At 44.6% G+C, this 20,841-nt stretch overlaps 1 protein-coding gene across 1 annotated transcript; it reads left to right on the top strand.

The window, feature by feature from the left end:
- The first annotated feature begins 1,047 nt into the window (after positions 1-1,047).
- Positions 1,048-20,611, top strand: unm_sa1261 (un-named sa1261). The gene is made up of 4 exons (XM_084072130.1): positions 1,048-1,241; positions 9,425-9,648; positions 16,998-17,200; positions 17,901-20,611. Exons 2-4 carry the CDS (start codon positions 9,477-9,479, stop codon positions 18,717-18,719), a joined length of 1,194 nt encoding a protein of 397 aa, XP_083928256.1. The 5' UTR covers positions 1,048-1,241; positions 9,425-9,476; the 3' UTR covers positions 18,720-20,611.
- Positions 20,612-20,841: the final 230 nt, after the last annotated feature.

The raw sequence follows: 20,841 nt of genomic DNA, 5'->3' as shown, positions 1-20,841 counted from the left end.
TCTTAGTGGTGTGTAGACAGTGTATCTTGTAGACCAGGCCAGGAACCCCCCCCCGCCCCCACAGCCTAGGGAGCACAGGGCCGAGCTCATGCCTCCTTCAATGCATGAGAGCCAACTGACCTTCTTGTCAGTTGTCACCTGACAGGGGGGAGTTTCCCCGGTAGGACGTAGCACATGGAAGGAACACGTTATTCCAAACAGTTCCTTTCCCCTCCATCAGGCGCCCCGGCTGTCATGGGGGAGGCAGTATAGCGACCAGGATTACTACATGTTTTTGTGAGGGTATTAACTACCCTAGGAGACACTGTTGTTTTGATCGCAGTGAAACTGTGCACAACACTCCCTGGATGCCAGAGAAGAATCTTACATGGGCCTTTATAACAGGCAGATTTTATCCAAATTTGACGCAAATTGGTACACATCTCTATAGTCATGTGATCAAGACGGATCTGTTAGATTTTTCATATTCCATCCTGATTGGCTAAGATTGACATCTAAAGTTTGAAGGAGTGGCCTGCTTTGAACAAAATGCTGCAAATCATGAACGCAGCGTCTGATTGCGGTGACACTTTGCACGCACATTCGCACTACGTTGAGGAACGAATGCCACCCTTTTGACATTGCCTACAGCGCCACCAGGAGGCCGATTTTTGCGAAACATTTTTTCTTTATATTACTCCTACAAAATTTGTCCAAACATCACGCAAATCAGCACACATTATCTCTATAGTCAAGTGATCAAGACGGATCCATCCAATTTTTCATATTCCATCCTGATTGCCGAATTCCGACCATTGCTGACACACAATAACCTACCTGACCTGGCAGAGACCTGTGCTCCGAGGAGAACTTTTTCTAGTTAAAAATAGCAGATCTACAAGGATGCAACGCTTTGTGAGCTTGTAGATCGCCTCGTCGCTTCTTTTGGAGACGTGGTTGCTTATTTCTCTCGCAGAATTTGGCAACGCTGTGCCTTTAGCAGCGAAGTGCGGAGACAATAGGACAGCACTGTAGCAGTACCGACACACACAGCATCACCTCTCTCCAGACAGCCGCCGTCTCTTCCAGGTATCCAGTCTGTGTAGTAGTTTACAAAAAAACGAGAGGTAAAACAACAACAAAAAACAAAAAATCTAGAACAAATGATATCATCCAGTGACGTTTTCTCTTAAGTTAAGATGGTAGTGGCTCCTTAATGGATTGACACTGGCAAACCTTGCATGTGTATCACAATTTCAAAGGTAAGCCCTCCAGTGTTTAATCGTTTGTTTGTTTATTTATTTATATTTAAAAAAAAATGTGCCTGGACCACATTAGCAAACTAAGATTACATTGTATTTTTACTTTGTGTTGTCGAAAACGTTTTAATGCATTTTAATACATCGCAGGTTGTTGTGTCCATTAACTGATGTTTCATTCCATGACCATTTTGTCTTTTGTGCTGGTCTGTGGCTCCAGTGTTTTTGCAATTGCAATGCATACATACAGTTATGTATCTAGCTTGATGCTTATACATATCCAAAGCATATTTTAAAATGTGCTAAATTTTAATGAACCATATAGCCTACACACAATTAAAAGTTATAGATGCACCATACAGAACAATGGGTTCTGTCTAGCTATTGTCTTCCCGGTACACAATGTGCATTGTATGTATCACATTATCATTTTGTTTTTCTGTCTTGCATATTTGTAAAATTACTAGTGTTTATTGCAGTGTTTATTGATGCACATCATGCGTGCATGCTTGCGCACGCGCGCATGCACACACGCATAAACATGCACGCACTTACGCGCGCGCAGCACACGCACACACGCACACACACACACACACACACACACGCACACGCACACACACACACACACACACACACACACACACACACACACACACACACACACACACACACACACACACACACACACACACACACACACACACACACACAGTCAGTCAGCCAGCCAGCACATATGCACAAACGCATACAGTAGCCACACGTGCAGACACATGTACACATACACGTGCACAGATATTGAAACATCAATACTGCTTGATTTATCATTTAAATACTGTGATAGTTAAACTGCATTGCTTGTAGAGCAGATACACTTTGCAGTTATTTGATGTGCTATGACCACATCACATAGCATCAGATGTACACTGCATACATATTATTACAGGTCTTATTTCGTTGTCATCAGTCCATGTCTTTGGGTCTTAGGTGTAAAGGATGTGTGCTGTTGTCTAAACTGGGAGTTTAATAAAATACGTTGTAAACATCTAGTTGAAACCGGCAGACCTTGCCATTCATATGACTTTTGAGTTTAACCAGAGGATCATAGTTTTCATGTAAATGCAAACAAATGTACAAAGAAAATGACTCAATGTCATGGTGAAACAATAAATAACTAGTATAAAAACAGAGACTTGACATGTAGACAGAGGACATGCAGCTTTTTGTCTTCGACACCGAGCTGTCTGTGAGATGTCAAGATATCTCTCCCAGGCTGGATTTGTTGTTGTTTTTGTTGCATATAATTTGCTGCATACTGTTCTCTCTACCTGTAGACCAGCTAGCTGAGAGTGGATCTCACACTTGTGACTTCTACCACTGGAGAGAGTGACACAAACACACACACACACACGCACACGCACACGCACACACAGTCACACACACACACACACACACACACACACACACACACACACACACACACACACACACACACACACACACACACACACACAGACAGGCAAAGAGGGAACATTACCGTGCTTTCACATACATTAGTTGACAGCAGTGTGATGGTACAAAACAGCAGCTCAGTGGCCATGGCCAGTGATGTGCCACTGAGTGTACAGGCACAAAGCCGCTGTGCTTGCAGATGTAGGAGGTCTAGCTAGCCAAAGCTCCACCGCTTTGAAGTGCTTCACAGCTCCATGAACATTGTGAGGAGCGGATCAGGGCTCAAAGTGAACGGTGGGTCGGCAGCTAGCAGACTGGCACTAAAAACCCCAGAGAAGGATCTGGGTGGGCAGCCTCACGCCCCTTAAAGAGACTCAGTCTACACAGTGAAATCCTGAGTGTTAATTTAACTCAGAGAGTGAGTTACAGACCTGTAAGGGTCCATTTGGTTCCATTTGTGCACTCTGGGTTGTCAGTCAGGCTGGTTTTAAGGGTTTGACTTTCAGAGCAGATGCACTAGACTTGGTTATTGAGGTTTGCTTGTGAATAGACTAAAGAAATAGACTAGAAATTGGAAACATTTGATGTATCTAAACAGGTTTTCTGAATTTCAGTTGCTCGATGTTTTCACAAATACACAATTTCTAATCGAGGGTCTTTGCGCTCCTGGAGCCTCAATGTTGCTCCACAGGACGTTTTTCCAACAAATGTTCAGCTGTTCAATTTTTCAAGCAATCGATAACTCATTTTGGAACAAAACTTTTCCTTTGTGCTTCTGAAAAATGTACAGGTATTGTCAATGAAATGACCCCCACTCAACAGGAATGAAAGCACTATTGTTTGGTTGTTCTGTTTCTTTGAGCACAGAACGAGTTTCACTGACCCACATGGTCAATAGTCCAGGTAATTGAACAACCTGCTGGACCAGTGAAACTCAAATTGCAATTCCATTGAACCAGTGGCCGGCAGCTGTCTCTATATTGAGTCAAACTCTGTAAATAATGCAGAAGCAGCATTTGCTGTCCTCCAATAAAAGACCATGGAATAAGGTTTTTCTGCTATAAAGGCTGCAGTGTTGCATCGGCATCACCAGTGTAAATTAGTGATCAAATTGCATTATACTGTACTTGCATTTGTAAGCAGGTGCTTTTGAGATGCTGCAGAGGACACGCAAAGTACATCATAGTGCTGGCTTCATTAAGCATCAGCTGGCTATTATCCATGTCGTAACCATGGGAGACACATGCTGTCAGAAGTTGTCAATTATATAGTAAACCTGATTTATTTATGGTGTCCTTGTGTGTAAAGGAAGGACAGTCTGCGTCCCTTTGGTACATTCAGAATGATGAGAGACAACAATACATAAACCGTTGTAAGAAGCGAGAACATCATTTCTCCCTACCAAAACAGCTCTCTTTATTGTTTGTTAATTATATCCTGAAATATCTGGATAGAGTCGAGAAGTGCAAAATAGATGATACGATTTTTGATGATCCAAATGTAGCCTACCGGTGCTACAGTACCTGTTATATTGATTAACATGGTAAACATTCCTCCCTGTATTTAGCAGCGATATATTGATTTGTCATTGCACATTGTACATTAATCTATTAAAGCTACAATCCATAACTTTTATGACCTAGAAACCGGGATTCATACCTGGGTCTCTTGCATGAGACCTATTGCACATGTCCTACCCAGGGTAACCGGAACGGTCGCCCCAAAACACGCTTACCCCCATTTTTTGAGTGGACCGCTTGAGCGGAACTCTTGCCCCCAACGGCGGACCACTCGCCCCGCCGGTGCGGAGCGCTCACCCCCACTTGGTGAGAACAGACTATAGCCCCTAACATTAAGGTAGGAAGTGGGCGTGTTTTGAAGCAACCATTCTGAGGTCGCTGGATTTGTGGGTCCGACCATTCTGAGGTTGCTGGATTTGTGGGTCCGACCGGATTTGACTGGGGTGACTAGACCTTGGTGGCCAGACATACGTGGGTCCGACCGTTCCGACGTCGCCGGATTTTACCCTGGGCGACCGTTCCTGCCCAGCACCAGGATTTACATTTCTCAGTGGAACAGTAGAGAGACTACCTCCAGCCACTGCAGATGTCCTACTCTACCATACAGATTAGTTAAAAGAAGCAGCTAGTGACTTCATGTGTATTGGTGGAGACGTACTCCCATAATTGGCTTAACGCCAAAATTGAGGGAAGAGGAATAGGTGGAAAATTCACAAAAACTTGTATTGGAACATGTTTTTTAATTTGTATCTGCCTTTTGTGTTATGCAAGCTAATGCTGTACAAACTGAGTTTGGCAGGAAACGCAAGTTGACACTGACAGGACTTTATGTTTTACATTGTGTGCGCGTGCGTGTGCGTGTGCGTGTGCGCGTGCGCGTGCGCGTGCGTGTGCGTGTGTGTGTGCGTGTGTGTGTGTGTGTGTGTGTGTGTGTGTGTGTGTGTGTGTGTGTGTGTGTGTGTGCAGTATATATGAGTGTACAAGTATGTACAGTGCCTGCTGTACATAACAGGGGGAAAGCATCTATTGCTCAGCACTTTTGGCAGCCATCACATTTACCTATTGTCACAAACACTGACATTCCATCCTGTAGCCAATAGCCATTGCTGCAGGGAAACAAGACAACAGTCCTCATTCTTGTCTCAGTGTTCCATTGCTCTGCTAGCCATCAATATCCCCTGCAGTGATCCCCCCCCCCCCCAGGGTCCTTCCCAGTGCCAGATCTCAACAGTCACCTCTTTTCCTGTGCGGTGTGCAAAAGCAGGCATCAGAGCCGTGTTAAATGGTCAGATGGGTGAGAGACATGTTGTACATCCTATTTTTTAAATATTTCATTAAATATTAGTGTTTTACCAATTTGAGGGCCCACTTGCAATATCCTCATGGCCCACCAGTGGGCCCTGCCCCACAGGTTGGGAATCGCTGCATCAGAGGGGGATACGGACCGAGGGCAAAGCAGCTATGATGACGCAAGGCAGATTGGCTGCTGAACAGAGTTTCGTCTGTGCTTTGAATACAGATGAATTAAACCCCATTGAGAAGGAAAAAAAATCTCAACCCCCTTGCCTAGGAGGCAAATAGGACTCGGTGATCCCAGCAGCCCTCTCGGGAGTAGCCATGGCAGGATTACCCTAAAGGGGGGTGGAGGAGAAGGGGGGGGGTATGTGGCAGGATGGCAGGGCTGCATCAAAGCTGCAGAGGAGGAGAAGCTCTTAATTGGCAACATTTGCTTCTTTCATTTCCAGTCTCTTTGATATTATATCACTCTGGTAACTGTGTCAATGCATGTATGCACTCACTGCACATATTAGTGGCCCCATCAGTTATGTGTATCGATACATACCGAAAACATTCAGCAGAGGTGTATTTAAAATGCCAAAACATTTCAAAAGTGAAAATAAAAGGGTAGACAATGCAAAATGTCAACCAATAGCAAATAATACAATGGTTTAATTTTAATAACTGTGTCTGTGTGGATGCATGTGTCACTGTATGTTTTTGTCTTCAACCGTGAGTATGCATTTCTCTGTTTGCAATGTCAGCTGGTCTTGTTTCTCTGTGGATGTGCTTGTGTTGTCCCGTATGAGTTTTATTGACCTTGTCAGTGAGCGCATGCTGAGTAAACTGGAGCCATGTCTCACATGCTGACAGCTAGTCAGCTACACAGTAAAATTCTCATTGTTAATTTATCTATTTCAGAGTTAAATTAACATTGAACCATAGGGATGTAACCGCATGACATTTCATGTCATAATATTCATCTACAAAAATAACATGATTTACAGTTCTTTTACATACATTTAAATGTATTATACCATTTGAAGAAAAAAGCAATTAGCTTTGTGTACTTTGATTATTTAAAATAATCTTTCATTGCATGTTGAATGTACTATCACTATGATTATCATCATCATCACATTAGAATAGGTGTAGTAGCGAGAGGGGAGGAATCAAAGAGTCAAAGTTGCCGCTCTGTAAATCTTTCTCCCTAAAAACGTCAGAGAGTTTGAAAAAACATAATTAAATTTCACTACACCTCATGCACAAATACACCTTTATACCTGGCTAACCACTTTCAACCTGGCATCCCTATGTTTGGGCATGTCATTATTGGCAAAAATGTCAAAACAATTTAAAACATTTCAATTTTTTCGAAAATAGCAGATCTACACCTTCCCAACTTGTTGATTGGGTATTTTCACAATTTGTCATACAAAGTTTACAAGGCTTAAGTTCCTTAGTACATGACCCTGTATGGTAGATACTGTAACTGTGAATTGTACATACATATCAATTAAATCAGTGTTTCTCAACCTTTTTTGGGCTAGTGCCCCCAATATCCAGGTACCTTACCGCCCCCACACCCAATTCAAATGGAAGCTTAATTTATATTGTGTATTGTGTTGCTTATATGATTTAGAAAACATCGATTTCCAAATTTCAGATTTTACATTAAACTGGACTGTTAACTGGAATGTGATTATTAAACTATGATACTGACATGATATTGACATGATACTGACCATGATACTGACATGATACTGACATGATACTGACATGATACTGACAAGATATTGACATGATAATGACATGATAATGACATGATAATGACATGATACTGACCATGATACTGACATGATACTGACCATGATACTGACATGATATTGACATGATAATGACATGATAATGACCATGATACTGACATGATATTGACATGATATTGACATGATAATGACATGATAATGACATGATACTGACCATGATACTGACATGATACTGACCATGATACTGACATGATATTGACATGATACTGACATGATACTGACATGATACTGACATGATACTGACATGATATTGACATGATAATGACATGATAATGACATGACACTGACATGATACTGACATGATACTGACATGATACTGACATGATACTGGCCATGATACTGGCCATGATACTGACATGATACTGACATGATACTGACCATGATACTGACCATGATACTGACCATGATACTGACATGATACTGACATGATACTGACCATGATACTGACATAATACTGACATGATACTGACCATGATACTGACATGATACTGACATGATACTGACCATGATACTGACCATGATACTGACATAATACTGACATGATACTGACATGATACTGACATGATACTGACATGATACTGACCATGATACTGACCATGATACTGCCATGATACTGGCCATGATACTGGCCATGATACTGACATGATACTGACATGATACTGACCATGATACTGACCATGATACTGACATGATACTGACATGATACTGACCATGATACTGACATGATACTGACCATGATACTGACATGATACTGACATGATACTGACCATGATACTGACATGATACTGACATGATACTGACCATGATACTGACATAATACTGACATGATACTGACATGATACTGACTACTTTATAGTAGGATTTACAGTTTATAGTTAGTTTTAAACCAAAATAAGTTTCGGTTTAATTTTAACATCTTCGCACTGTTTACATACTTTTATGTACTGTACACATTTTCTAGGCACGTACGCAAGCACGCACGCAAGCACACGCACACGCACACACACACACACACACACACACACACACACACACACACACACACACACACACACACACACACACACACACACACACCCTAGACTCAGAGAGGAGCTGATTCCAAGACAGGCACAGATGGACATCATGTACAGCGTTCTGCATCATACCATCAGGGCTGTGAAGTCTATTCAGTCATAGTCGATAACTTGGCCTCCGCGGGCGATGAAATAAAGGATATTGCAAATGAGTGTAGCTTCACTTGTCTCATGGCAGAAGGCAGGCTGAGACAGATTTACTGAGAATGGAGCTGAGCAGAGAGAGAATGATCAGATTAGATGCAGGCATTCATTCTGTTGGAAGCTCATTAATACTGTTTATCTTCCTGCTCAGAATCTGGTCTGCAAATAGTAATGTTTTGCTGTCAGACAGTAATAATGCTTCTTTTGTTGATCACACAGTAGATACAGGGTTGCACTGAATAATAATACATGAAGACTACTGTAGTTGCTGCCATTTACATAAACATGACTACATGTTGAGTTAGTGACCTACATTGAGACTTGTAAGAACCTATTCAACTTCAGGAAAAGAACAAAAGAACAAAGGACTTGAATTGTGGATTTGTGTGTTCATGTTATCTCTTCTGCTGTTTGAACTACTGGTTCAGTGTTCTCCTGTCAGGGGAAACAGCGGCTTGTGATCTTGGACACTTGAAAGTGGTTCCGCTGAACAGGGAGGGGATGCATGTTGTTTACTGCACGATTTGAAGCTTACATAAGAGCTCATTTGGCTAGGATACAAAACACTCTGTCTCCCCTTTGATGGTTGTAACAGAACAAAACCGTGGTGTATATATATTGTATACAGTATGTGCATTGTATACTGCACAATTGTGTGGGAATGAATGCATGGGTGAATGCTGGTCCAAATTCCTTCTTAAACACTTTCACCCCGGCATCCCAAAATCTTTAATCTTCTTTTGTTTTTTATATTGAAAGCCGATCTACAAGCTCATAACACGTTGTGGCGCGTGGTGAGCTTGTAGATCGGCAATTTTCGAGTGGAGGAAGTACAGTATAAAATATGGAATATTTAAGTTTAACCTTCCTGCTCCTCCCATTCTCCCTCACAGGAACAGAAGTCTCCAGACTAGCCCTCTGTCCCCGGCCTTTCCCTCTGGAAGAATGAGCTCCTCACCCCATGGCTCCCGTGCCTCCATGGACATCCTGGAGGAGCTTCAGGTCATCGCTGCCCAGAACCTCGAGAAGCTGGACATCAACAAGTACTATGAGGTCATCAGAGAACTGGGAAAAGGCACATATGGAAAAGTGGACCTGGTCGTCCACAAAATTAGAGGTAACTCTATGAAGGTTGTTTGTTTCCCCACCGCAAAAAGTCTGAAAGGCTTTAACTTGATTGAAGCTTAATCGTGTGACATTGTCCCATGCTGAGAATAGCTGATCAACAAGCTCACTGAGCTTGTAAATTAGCTATTTTTGTCGCAGGAGTATTCATTAGGCATTTGAGCTTGTCATGCACTCATACATGTATCGCAGCAATGGTAGATGAGCATCTAGGTGATTATCATATGCAATGATACTCTCTTTTAGAGTTACTAGAGTTTGGCAGCTACGCGGCCCTCACACCTACGTCGCACCGCCGATCCGACTGATATGCCCATATACAGAGATCTCTGTATCTGACAGTCCTCGTCCTTTTTATGCCCATATATGGATCTCTGTATCTGCCCGTCCATGTCCCTTTTATAATTGTAGTTCAGTAATTGAGCACAGATCAAAATTCTAAATTCAGAATTCACAATGTACAAATACGTTCTGCATTTAAAAGCAAGCTAAAGCATTGTCCACCTGCTCCAGTTATGTTAATCATCTCTTTTATAGAAACACAAAGCCGGAGCAGAAGAACCCATCTACAGTGTAGTACAGTGGTGTTTCTGTCACCAATTGAGACACTGAATACTTTGTGTATCACTTAAATGGGTACAGTGGTTTTTACATGCACGTAATCCTCAAAACATGTCAAAACATGGTTACATAACAAACAGCTTGTTGAGGAGTTAGCCTCAATGATCTAAAGGACTGTATATTTCTAGGTGCTGGCGGATATGTAACCGCTGTGGAGTGTTCCACAGGCCCGGGAGATTCCCTTAATCACCTAAGTGGTTATGGTGAATAGGCCTAGTTTCTAAGTATATTATGAGTATTTATGACTCTTTCTGTTATTATAGCTTATTACTACTTATCACTATGAAAGCCGTCGAACTCCAACCTTCTCAACTGTGTCCTTAGTATTTATGGGAAGGATACGATGTCATGCGGTCGTAAGGCTACGTCATACTGGCGTTGTGTCCATATTCGGGATGACCGTCTCATCGCCATCGTCGTCTTGGTAACATTCCCCCCTAGTGACAGGATAGTGTCACGATTCCACCAAACGATGATGTTCGTTATCATGTCCTTTGCTTAGTCTTCTTAACCTTCCTAATTTCTTCCCTGATGGTCGTTGCTTCATCTGGCAGTTCAGGGAGTCTGATCAACCGCGACACAGGCCTTGTGTAGGTGCGGTCTTCCACTTGTACTACTGTGGCTCGCACTCTATCGTCCCTGCCGGGTGTCACGCTCTTGACTCTCCCCACTGCCCAGAACGCTCTGGGAAGCTGAGGGTCAATCACCAGGACAAGGGTGTCGACGGCGATGTTCTCCTGATGATAGGGGTGGAGAACCTGTGCGTGCTCTCTGTCCGGATTGGAGTGTCAGAGATACTGCAAGGCGTTCAACACGCACCATATCCATCCTAGGGTCTGCCTCCAACGCATGGACGCGTAGACCCATCCTGTTGGTTGCGTCCAAACGGTCAAACACCCAAAGTCTCCGGTAGAGGAGGTGAGGCCGGCGAAATGCCAGTCCCCCTTCAGATTCGGTGCGCTAGGCCTTCGTCTTCCTGCGGCTTGGGGACTCTGACATACCGGATCGCCAGGAGTTCCTTTGGCAGGAGAGCCAGTTTGGTCTCTCGTGGGTGTATTGCGTTATTGCGTTGCTGTGCCACAATCGATGGCACTCTCTGACGGACGTCGGGCAAGGTGAGTGCGCTCTCCTCTTTATGCCGATGATTGGCCAAGAGAGTGAATTCGTACCAGTGATGTTCTGCGTCTCCGACGGGTACGAGCGATGTGAATGGATGTGCTATGCAGCTGGTGCAGCGGTGTAGCTGCAGGGAGGCTGGCCTAGATGGTTCAGGAGGAACTTGTGTCTGTGACTGCCATGTGCGGTCACTACGACATAAAACACCGTGGTAACAAAACCGAGAGTAACAATCGGATTCACGTCTCTTGATTCTGTTACCTGACTTCTATGTGAGTCGTTATGGTTTGGGTCTCCTGGTCTCGTGCCTCGTTCCACCTCAGTCTCTGGGTAGAAGACTTGAGGCAACGAGGTTTCACTGTTCACTGGGTCTGGGTCTGTTACATCTGACACGTGGCCCAAAGGTCTTGAATGGCTTGAGTATAGAACAGTTTCTATCTCGATCAAGACGGTGGAGGGTGCCTCCCCAGAGGTCACCTGCCTTCCTAAGACTTCTCGGAGTACTTGTTGTTCTAAGCCCAAACGCCTACCGGCTATGAGTCGGCGTGTCATGTTCGTGGGTGCACCGCTCTCTGTAGGGACTCTCTGCGTTGTTAATCGCGATCGCTCTGGGGGCCTTCTCTTGATTTGTGGACCTCTCCCCCCCTGGGGCCATAGCATTATCACTTCTAATCTCATGGCGTCGGGGAGAATGAGCAGGCACTGCTGCGAAGTTTGGCATTGATGTTGGGACGGGCTTTGCCCAGCCTGGTTTGATTGTCGGGCAATAGCTGTCGCTGTTGGTCCTAATTGCATGGACTCCTTGTGGTGTCCCTTTGCTCCTTGTGGCGACTTCAAGGGATCTTCGTGTCTGAGGACAAGCTGTAGATTGATGTCATTTGTTGCGGGAGGGGGGTCTCCTGCCTGCGGGACTGCTCCCCCCTGGACCGCCTGTGTAGCAGACGGTACAGTAACTGTAGGGGGTCCCTCATTAAGGTCCCGGGCGTCGTCTGGGAGTAGATGACTGTTTGCGTCTTCACGACTGCTCGCCCGTGGAGGGGTGGACGTCTCCGGCGCTATGATGTTAGGCTGGGGAGGGACGTCCCCAAGGCTATGTGGCATGGGAGCGACCGCGAGCTCTGCCGTAGGCTGTTGTTGGCCTATCTCTTGGGAGTGGAGCGCAAATTGCAGCGGTTCTGCAGTGAGGACGGTGTCCAGGCTAAACTCTGCGCTAGCTGGTATGGTTGTGCTTAGCACGGGGTCGGTGTGCTTGGTGTGCTTCTCAGGGGTGGCATGTGTTGGTGCGGGGGGCTGATGTGGGGGATTGACATCATGGAGGACGGACGCATGGTCCCTGAAGCATACCCCGCATGAGAATTTGGATGCACAGTCCGCGTTCTGGTGCTCGCGGCCGCATTTCCTGCATCGTTGCTGAGTGGCGACCCAGTCCTCCCTCTGCTGCTTCCCCAGCGCCATGAAGTCAGAGCACTGATTGATGAGGTGGGGAATATTGCAGTATGGGCAGGGGGCCGGTGTCAAGGCGGGTGTCGAGTGATGGCGTGTCGTACCGCCGACTGTGGGTACATAATTGAACAATGTGGAATTGGGTGTATGCTTTACGCGTTGGTCTTGATCGCGGGGCCAATTGGTCCGGGGGGACCTACCGCGGCCACGGGAGTTGCCATTCCCCCCCCCCCTGTATCCATTGGAGGCGCCTGGGAAGTTGTTGTACCGGCCGGGGTAGGCGGGGTCATGGGGCCGCCGTGAGTCTGCCACTGCCGGTCGCCCATAGGAAGACTTGCGGGAGACTGCGCGGCGCGTGGCGCACCTCGCCACGAACGCGGACAGGTCGTCAAAGGTCACCTTCATGCACTTGCCGTGTATCACCGCCACAGTATCGAACCATAGCTCCTGTATGTCGGCGGGTAGCCTGTCGGTGATGCGTGATAAACTGTCGGCCCCGTCCCTGAACTTAGCGCAGGTCCCGGCGGATATCCACCTGCTAATATTCTGAAGGAAGCCGGCAAAATCATCATAATCCTCGACCGTCACCAGCGCGGGCCAGGCCTCGGCCCGCGTCTGGAGGGCGATCTGGACCCCACCGGGGTCGCCGTAGGCACGATCGAGTTTGACCCAGGCCGCCTGAAGGCCTCCGCCGGGTGTAGGGTGTAGGCGGCAGCTTTCGACCATGCGGTGAGGCCGCCCACGCGTGAGAGAGGACAGGATGTCGAGCTTCTCACTCGGGCACTTCCCCGTGGAACAGTTATCAACGTCGGCCATGAAGGTGGGGTAGGTGAGGTGGTCGCCATCGAAGACCCGGATGGCGGGGGCCGTGAAGCGCCGGTCTTGGCCCTGGCGCCTGGACATGTCTGCAAAGTCTCGACGTTCCTGTGCTAGAAAGTCGAGAAAGTCCTGACGGGTCTGTGTCAGATGATGCAGGAGGAGGGTGGAGACCGAGGTGGCCTCGGAGTAGGAGTGGTCCGGAGGGGGCATGGAGCCCGTCGGATGTTCGGTTGGGTGGTGGGCGCCACGTTCGGCGTCGCTGTTGGAGGTGGAGGATGAAAGCTCGAGGTGAGAGGTAGCTGGGGTGCTGGCCGTCGGGTTGGGAGCGGCGCGGTGGTGGCGGGGGACGGATCCTGAGCGCCGGGGCCGGGGGACCTCGTGCATCGCAGCGGCTAAGGTAGCCACTTGGCGGGACAAAATGTCCATCTTATCATCGCTTAACCTCGACCTCTCCTGGGCGGAGGTCTGGCCGGTGGCCAGGACGGCCATCGCGGCGGACAATCTCTCGACGGCTGAGTGGAGCGCTGTCGGCTCGGCTCCCGCGGCCAGGGGGGCTGGTGTGGGGGAAGCAGGGCTTTCCATCTGAGCTATGTAAATGTGCTCGCGGGCTGTGAAGCACAGGCAAGCGGTCTCGCTGGCTAGGCGGGAGGCTCCTCTCTGTCTATTGAGGAGGCTCGTTCAAAGGACCAAATGTTGAGGAGTTAGCCTCAATGATCTAAAGGACTGTATATTTCTAGGTGCTGGCGGATATGTAACCGCTGTGGAGTGTTCCACAGGCCCGGGAGATTCCCTTAATCACCTAAGTGGTTATGGTGAATAGGCCTAGTTTCTAAGTATATTATGAGTATTTATGACTCTTTCTGTTATTATAGATTATTACTACTTATCACTATGAAAGCCGTCGAACTCCAACCTTCTCAACTGTGTCCTTAGTATTTATGGGAAGGATACGATGTCATGCGGTCGTAAGGCTACGTCATACTGGCGTTGTGTCCATATTCGGGATGACCGTCTCATCGCCATCGTCGTCTTGGTAACACAGCTGAAAATACATAGTACACAGCATTAAATTAGACATACAGTATACAGATTAGTATTACTCTGAGTATTCGCTTGAGGAACTCGCCATATGTGTGCAATAGTGAATTGAGTAGAATTTTATTGTCCTGAATTAGACATCCATACAGGCTCATAGACTCCAGAGAGAGAACCAGTATGCTGCAGCTTTATTGTTGTACATTACCATTCTAAGTTGGCAGTGGACATACTGTAACTGGGCAAAAGGTTTTGAAGTGAATGTATGACCTCTGAATTAGGGTGGCTGGATATTTAGATTAATCTACAACATTTATAGGAAAGAGTGAAGCATCAACAATTTTTGACTATTATTGTCAAGAAACGCCTCTGGGGCCATTGCAAAAGTTGGGGCCAGATAGATGGTTCATAGTTATATAACATCATGCTGTTGGTTGCTGTTGAACAGTTCTTTGAGATGAAAACGACCATTGCAAGGCTATTATTCAGTTATCTGTTGTAATTTAGTTTCAACTTTCAACTCTGCTGCATTAGGGTTGTATTATTTTACATTATGGAATTGATTTCAAGATAACTAGGGGTGTGCCGATATATCGTCCCGCGATATATCGCGATACGTTTTCGCGACGATATGTATCGTTTTGGGAAAAAAAATATCGTTTTTGAATTTTTTTTTTTTTTTTTTTTTTTACAATCATAATAATCAGGCATGCAAACGTCCCCGAAGTGAAAAGAGTGACAACATGTTTTTTTTTCGGGTCAGGTGTCATACTATTTGGATTCAAAACGGCTATTGTAGCTGAAAAGCTACAAGTTTGCATGTCTGAATAATGCAAAAACAGAATTATTTGTTTGCATTTTCTTTTTTTCTCCTCCATATATTTTCATAATAAAAAAAGTGCGTATCGTATCGTATCGAAATCGTATCGAAGTTGTGAGTCAAATATCGTATCGTATCGTTTCGTGAAATTAGTGTATCGGCACACCCCTAAAGATAACTTCAGAGATGACGTTAATGGAAAAACATCCTATACAGCAAATGGATCTTTCATGCAAGTCTAGCTGCCTGCTCAATGCCTTCTTGGTGCAATAAGCAGAGCTGAGCCAGTGGTATTGGAGAAGCATCCCTCCTCACCTTCGCTGACACACCAGCCGTTACAGTAGCTAAAGTCAGACAACGTGGCATTTGAAGCTGGCATCTCTCCAATTTATTGTCTGCGGTATTTCTCCTCTCAAATTAGTGGTGGTAATTCGTCTGTCTCCTCGCCTATGCTGCTGTAGTTTTGGGAGACTGTGTCTGATGAGTGGAGATGAAGTGAATCACGGCTCTGAACTTATTGCTTTTCCCTCGAGACAGTGGAATGGATTTTGGGTTTCCAGTGGCTTCAAATTACTGTATACTGTGTAAGTGGTTTCCAAACGGTGCGCCGAGGCACACTGGTGTGCTGTGAGACAAGTCCACATGTGCCTTGGGATATTGGGACAACCTGGATGCAACTATACAAAAATGTTTGAATTATTCTTTTTAATTTACTATATTAATACTTTGTGCACACTCATTTCCAAATACAAATGCAAATTCTATACCCTAAACAAATATTTGGGCTAAAAATATTTGTACATGTCATTATAGGCAAATAAAACTAAATTAAACTTTTAATTCTCCAAAATAGCAAAAATAGCAGATCTTAGCAGCTCACAAAGGCTCACGATGTGACGCATTGTTAGCTTGTAGATCGGCGGGTAGATCTGTGAACTTGTAGATCTGCTATTTTTGCTATGACTACAGGGGTGCCTTGAGATTTTGACCTGGGCCCAAACGTTTGAAAACCACTGGTGTAGGGTATGAAGTATAAAGGTTTGGTTTGCCCATGGCCTGAGGCAAAATTCAGTTTGGTTTTGCCTAGTCTTTGCCATTCTAATCTTATTCCTGGCTGGATATGTTGACACAGCTGAATACACTCCAAAGTCCCGTTCAATTCACTGCCAAATCCTGTACATCAAAGCAGATGAGGCCCTGCCTGCTGTATGGAAACACAAATCTGACAGAGGATTTGGGATATTTACAAAATATACACAGCCCAAAACCCAAATGGATTTAATTGTGTAATCCCATTCGCTTTGATTATTCATTGAATTTTAAAATGAAAAATGCATCTTAATTGTGTTTCATTCCCACAATTAAGCAGCCATTAATTATAATCCCCATGGCACTGAAATGTAGCTAAAAATAGCACGAGAGTGTAACAGGTTTGTATACTGTATGCCAGTTATGTAAAACCACCTGCTTTTGCCTTCCTGTTTCAGGCACCAAAATGGCCTTGAAGTTCTTGCGGAAGAAGACAACCAAGCTGAAGAGTTTTCTGAGGGAATACAGCATCTCTCTATACCTGTCGCCCTGTCCCTTCATCATCAACATGTTTGGCATCGCCTTTGAGACCGACGACTTTTACATCTTCGCCCAAGAGTACGCCCTGGCTGGAGATCTCTTTGACATTATCCCCCCGCAGGTGAGAAAGAGCAGGTTACTCTACTAGGGCTGAACTATCAACTATTTTCTTAGAGATTGTTTGAATTACTATATTGATTATGTTTTCGATTAAAGGTAGTGTAAGTAATATGTTTTGGTTAAAACGCAAAGTATTTTGTTAAAAAGTTAAAGCTCTATATTCTTATGTAATCATATAGTGTTTGTTCAGTAACAGGTGTCTTCCCATCTCACCAGCTTGTATTTTTGTTATCCTTTGATCCTTTGTTCTCTTTCCTGATTGGATCAAATTGGTATCCCGACCTGAAAATGCATTTTCTCGCTACTAAAGAGTTGGAGAGATGGGGAGACCCCTGTTAAATAAAAGTCTATGTAACCATGTATACTGTATATCATATATCTACATGTTATGGCCCAGATGGGTCCCTTTCTTTATAAGAGTTAAATCACGGTAGTACCATGGATGTTACTGTGTAGAAAGGAATGCAAAATGAATATGTGGTGCACCTGTGTAATAATGTGGTGGTTATGTGATCAAATGATCATTAAGTATGAGTTTCGTCTGCCTGGTTTTATCTTCAGACTGGGATAGGTTGTTGTAACATAATCCAGTTCATTATTTCTCACCCCCCTCCCCGAACAATGAAATCTATTTTTAGGCTCTCATTTCAAGCTTCATCGTTCTGTTATCTGCCGTTTTTTTCTCCCTTTCCTTTGTCAAGGTGGGGCTCTCCGAGACAGTGGCCAAACGATGTGTCCACCAGGTGGCGATCGCCCTGGACTACATGCACTGTAAAAAACTGGTCCACCGAGACATCAAGCCAGAGAACATCCTCATCTTTGACAAAGAGTGCCGCAAAATCAAGCTGTCTGACTTCGGCATGACGCGCCGCGCCGGCTCACCAGTGAAACGCGTGAGTGGAACCATCCCGTACACTGCCCCCGAGCTCTGCGACCCTATGCGCCACGAGGGCTTCTGCGTGGACTACAGCACGGATGTGTGGGCATTCGGCGTGCTGCTCTTCTGCATGCTGACAGGGAACTTCCCCTGGGAGAAGGCTATGCAGTGTGACGGCTTCTACGAGGAGTTTGTCCGCTGGCAGCGGCGGAGGACGGGCACGGTGCCGTCACAGTGGCGCCGGTTCACTGACGACGCACTGCGCATGTTCCGGAGGCTTCTCTCTGTCGAGCAGGAGCGCCGCTGCTCTGTCAAGGAGGTCTTCAGCTATTTCAATCACTGCTGGATGCTGGACACAGAAAATGGGAATAGCGTTGGCGGTGGGGGCCTCGGGGGCAGCGGGCCCACGGTAGACATCAGCTCGTCTTCATCGGAGGAGGACGTGCTAGTGGACAGACTGAAGCAGCAGTCCTTGTCGCCTGGCTGCACGGTGGCGAAGGGGAGCATTCTGATGGACAACCATTACTCGTCCATGTCCACCAATAGCTCCCCCTCATCCACAGGAAGCTACGAGCGGGTCAACCGAGAAAACAACGGAGGTGGCCGCATCCTGGTAGCCACAGCGATTGAGATCTGCGTGTAGAGGCTGGCTGTTCCATCCTGGGCTACATCAACGTGAGGGGGTGTTGTACCCGCACACCCAAGTAACACAAAGGTTGTCTGAGCTAAAGCGGGAGATATTTCCAGGGAAGAGGAAGGAGAAAAGGGGAAAAGTGTGAAAAAAAACATGGCAGCTGGCCTGGTACTTAGTATTGTGACGTGTCCTCGCTGGTCTGAGATAGGATGTAGCTTCACTGTGGATTTATGAATCATTTCTAATGACGATGCACTCTGAGGGAATGACTAGCAAGGCAGACAGTCCCAATGTGTAGCCTACTTTACATTCTTGTGTGGCTGTACTTCAGTTGCTGAAATACGTTAATACACTGGAAGACTTAAAAAATAAAAGAACTGAGGGAAGACAACTTGACAGATAAAAACAGAACTCTATTAAGAAGCAATATAAAAACGAATAATTGAAAACAACCCAGTCATCGATTTGTGAAGCAAAAGTGAAAGAAATATTCTGCTTTAAGTGCATCAATTTGTGCATATATATAAATGGTCTGTAATATGACCGTGATGGAAGATACTACTGGGCCTGTATTATATTGTTTATATGTTTTTATGTTTAATAGTTAATTTTGTAAGTTATTTTTCTGTAAAGTGTGTTTTTGTTATTTTGTTTCATTATTTATTATGTCCGAAATATTTGTACCAGAAATCAGAACATTGTTTTGACAGATTTTCTCCCCAAGTTTAGGTGAACCGCTATGATATGCCATTTTGGCGGATGCTTGCAGTGCGTTACAATTCCCAGAAAATATACATGTTTTGCAGTGTTGGCTACAGTGGGACTCAAACTGCTAACCCTGACAATGCTGTCCCTGTTAATGCCATACCTTGAACTTGACAGGATGACTATTATCATGCAGCAAAGGAACATTTTACTCGCAAGCGTGAGTAATAATGTTGTTGATGTACTGTAAGCCTCCCAAATATTTGTAGAGGTAGATTGAGTCAATGTTTTGTTTGTCAGAAATGTCTGTTCATCATGTCAGCGTGCAAGGTCTAAACCTACTATACAGTAGCATACAACAAGAGCGAGGGCCAAGGAAAAGGCTAATTTATACTTTGTTTCATGACTTTGTCTGGCATGTTGCTCGACATAGATTTAGCATTTTTCGTCAACCGATTTGATATGGTCATGTGACAAAGATAGAAAAATCTTAACATTTAAGCTTAAGAACACTCTTGGAATCTAGTTTCCAATCAAGAACTTGGAATGGAAGTATACAAGGACCTTTACTGGTCCATTGATTACAACCTGCTACAGTTGGCAAATCTAATTCAGTTATAATTGTGACAGCATTAGGAATTATTTCCCATGTGATACAATTAGTTTGTAATGTGACTAAGCAAAGAAAAACCTAATGTGTTTCAGTTTAGGGACGACCGTGCTACTCGTGCAATACATAGCTATTTGGCAGGATGATTTATTTGCAAAGGCAGTATAACAAAGCATTTCTGTAGCTACTCAAGAACTATGGTTAAACATATTTTTTTAATTGCATGGTTTAAAAAAACAAAAACTAAATTGGAAATCTTAACTTTAGAAGACTTTGAGATTTGATGATTAAAAGAAAATGTATTTTGTATCCAGTGTACTGTTTGAGTAGTTTCAACATAAAGAAGATAAAATGCTTTTGGGGATACGTTCTACCGGTTCTACCTAGCCAACTATGGCTTAACCTGACCAGGGAGTGTCGTTAAGTCCTTTCTCTTCAGTCGTTTACTCATGAATTTCTTTCTGTGAATATTGTTTAAGAGGTAAACATTTTGGTTACTAAATGATGGACAAGCTTGAAAAACAGTACATTGTGAAATATTTTCTGTCTGTTGTGTTTTTCCAAAATAATTGCATGAATTCACATTGCTCTGGTGGAATATTGTTGAAATAAACAGCCCACAGAGTCAAACATTGCTGTAGTTTCTTTTCTCTGAATTAAGGAAACCCTGTCAGATCAACAAGTTTTTGAATGCAGCCGTCCATTTTCATCATTATAAAATGCTAAGAAGATTTAACCATTCTTTTGAAGATGGTACATAATGAAAAGACGTTTGTCAACCAGATTCATAGACTTACAGTAACAGATGTGTCATGG

Source organism: Gymnoscopelus microlampas (genome assembly GCF_963454915.1).
Source record: "Gymnoscopelus microlampas genome assembly, chromosome: 11".
Lineage (NCBI taxonomy): Eukaryota > Metazoa > Chordata > Actinopteri > Myctophiformes > Myctophidae > Gymnoscopelus > Gymnoscopelus microlampas.
Note: the sequence above shows the minus strand (reverse complement) of the source record. Positions and strands in the feature narration are given on the sequence as shown.

Coding starts and splice junctions, on each gene's coding strand:
- unm_sa1261 (XM_084072130.1), top strand. CDS start 9,477: ATGAGCTCCTCACCCCATGGCTCCCGTGCCTCCATGGACATCCTGGAG. Junction 9,649..16,997: donor GGTCGTCCACAAAATTAGAG/GTAACTCTATGA, acceptor TTCCTGTTTCAG/GCACCAAAATGGCCTTGAAG. Junction 17,201..17,900: donor TTGACATTATCCCCCCGCAG/GTGAGAAAGAGC, acceptor TCCTTTGTCAAG/GTGGGGCTCTCCGAGACAGT.